This window comes from Mercurialis annua, linkage group LG8, assembly GCF_937616625.2.
Source record: "Mercurialis annua linkage group LG8, ddMerAnnu1.2, whole genome shotgun sequence".
Classification (NCBI taxonomy): Eukaryota; Viridiplantae; Streptophyta; class Magnoliopsida; order Malpighiales; family Euphorbiaceae; genus Mercurialis; species Mercurialis annua.
Window position 1 is genome coordinate 5,742,756 of NC_065577.1, and position 1,725 is coordinate 5,744,480.

The window sequence follows — 1,725 nt, forward strand, 5'->3', positions numbered from 1 at the left end:
ATACATATAATATTATTTTAACCATTAAAATTCTAATATATTTTTCATTATTTAAATTACAACTTAATGTTCCAGCATGCCATAAGATTCTTGCTTGATTTAAACAGACACAACTTGAATTCTTTTTTTTTTTTAGGAAAACACACTTGAATTGGACAACAAATAAAGGATCATCAATAAAAAAAACGAAGAACGGTAGCCACGACCAAACTTACATAAAACAATAGTAGACTTTTCAAATAATACTATTAATTGTGAATTTGATAGTACAAGTTGTCCATCTTAATTTTTTTACCTCATCAACTTTTATAAAATTGTAATAATTTGTATGTTATTTTATATAGATACAATATTCATATCTATCCACAACTTTAACTTGTTTGTCAAATATGCTATATTTTTTAAAATTTATGTATCATCTTTTCGATGTTTGCTATATACACTCACAACATAATATTTTATGTTTATGTATAGAGGACTAATCTTACGTGGTGTATATAACACCACGATGCATTAGTTCTAGATCGATTGAGTATATTTAATAAAAATTAAAAATATGATGGTATACATAATTTTAAAAATATAATTATATTTAACAAAATGACAAAAGCGGTAGATAGATATGAACATTTTATCTTTTATATTTTATTTCTAGTTCCGCCATTGAAGACACCGTAGAAGGAGCAACACGGTGGTAACAACACGAGCAACGACATAAACCGGCCGAGAATACATTTATTTCTTATACATATGGTGCCAATATTAGAAATGCAAAATCATAAATTGAGCCTCCTCCACAAGTTTGGTGATTTCCGCACACTTTTCCTCCATCTTTAGGCTGAAAAAATATTTGATTTTCTTCTTCCTGCATTTGCTAACGCCTTCATATTCGGCAAACAAACCTTTCGCTTCCACCCGAATCTCCTCCGCGCGGGTTTTCCAAATCTTGAAACTGCTCGTATCCTTACTCCCCGCTTTCATAACGACTGCCTTCTCCATATCAATGGCCAGTCCTGCGAGTTTTTGTAAGTTCATGTCGAGCAGCTTGTAGTTTTTCTCCAGATTCTTTCTGCACTCTCTTTTCCTCGTACTTTTGCTGTGTCTATCTTTCCAAATTTGGTATCCCAAGCCTGCCGTTGCGACTGATCCGGCAACTGCTGCGGCGGTTAAAGTAAAAACACCGGCTACTACAGAACCGACAACAGCAGCAGTAATTGGATCAGCCATAAGCAAGAAAGTTTGAGATTGTATATGAAATTACCTGCAATGATTTAAAGAATGCAAATATGTCAACTAATAGTTCATAAGTTGAATATCATAAACGAAGAGAAACAAAGATAATCAAAATTACCGTAAAAAATGTTTGCTTGTGTGATTAACGATGAAACATGTTAAGAGAATTTATAGAACCAGTTTTTTGTACAAAAATGATGGACTGTGCAATTTGTTTCTATTATAATGAGTATATATTTGGTGGACGCGGTAAGTAATTATGAAATTGGTTATACTAAACATACAATGATATTGTCAACGACGGGGAGAGAGTCGCATTCAGCAACTATGACACTGTTATTAATTAAAAAATGAGACTACACTATATTAGGATTATCCGACCGATAAAATAGGGATAGGAATATGTTTTTCTAAACTCGAGAGGTGGCCGGATTCTATCATGCAATACTAATAACCACGCCAACCAGAGATTTAAGTCCGGATAGTTAAGTC

General features: G+C 32.8%; 1 protein-coding gene across 1 annotated transcript; it reads right to left on the bottom strand.

The window, feature by feature from the left end:
* Positions 1 to 617: 617 nt before the first annotated feature.
* Positions 618 to 1,453, bottom strand: LOC126660976 (uncharacterized). Its single transcript, XM_050354708.2, has 2 exons — positions 1,352 to 1,453; positions 618 to 1,261 (listed from the first exon to the last, which is right to left on the bottom strand). The coding sequence occupies exon 2, from the start codon at positions 1,225 to 1,227 to the stop codon at positions 763 to 765; it is 465 nt and encodes a 154-aa protein (XP_050210665.1). The 5' UTR covers positions 1,228 to 1,261; positions 1,352 to 1,453; the 3' UTR covers positions 618 to 762.
* Positions 1,454 to 1,725: the final 272 nt, after the last annotated feature.

Coding starts and splice junctions, on each gene's coding strand:
- LOC126660976 (XM_050354708.2), bottom strand. CDS start 1,227: ATGGCTGATCCAATTACTGCTGCTGTTGTCGGTTCTGTAGTAGCCGGT.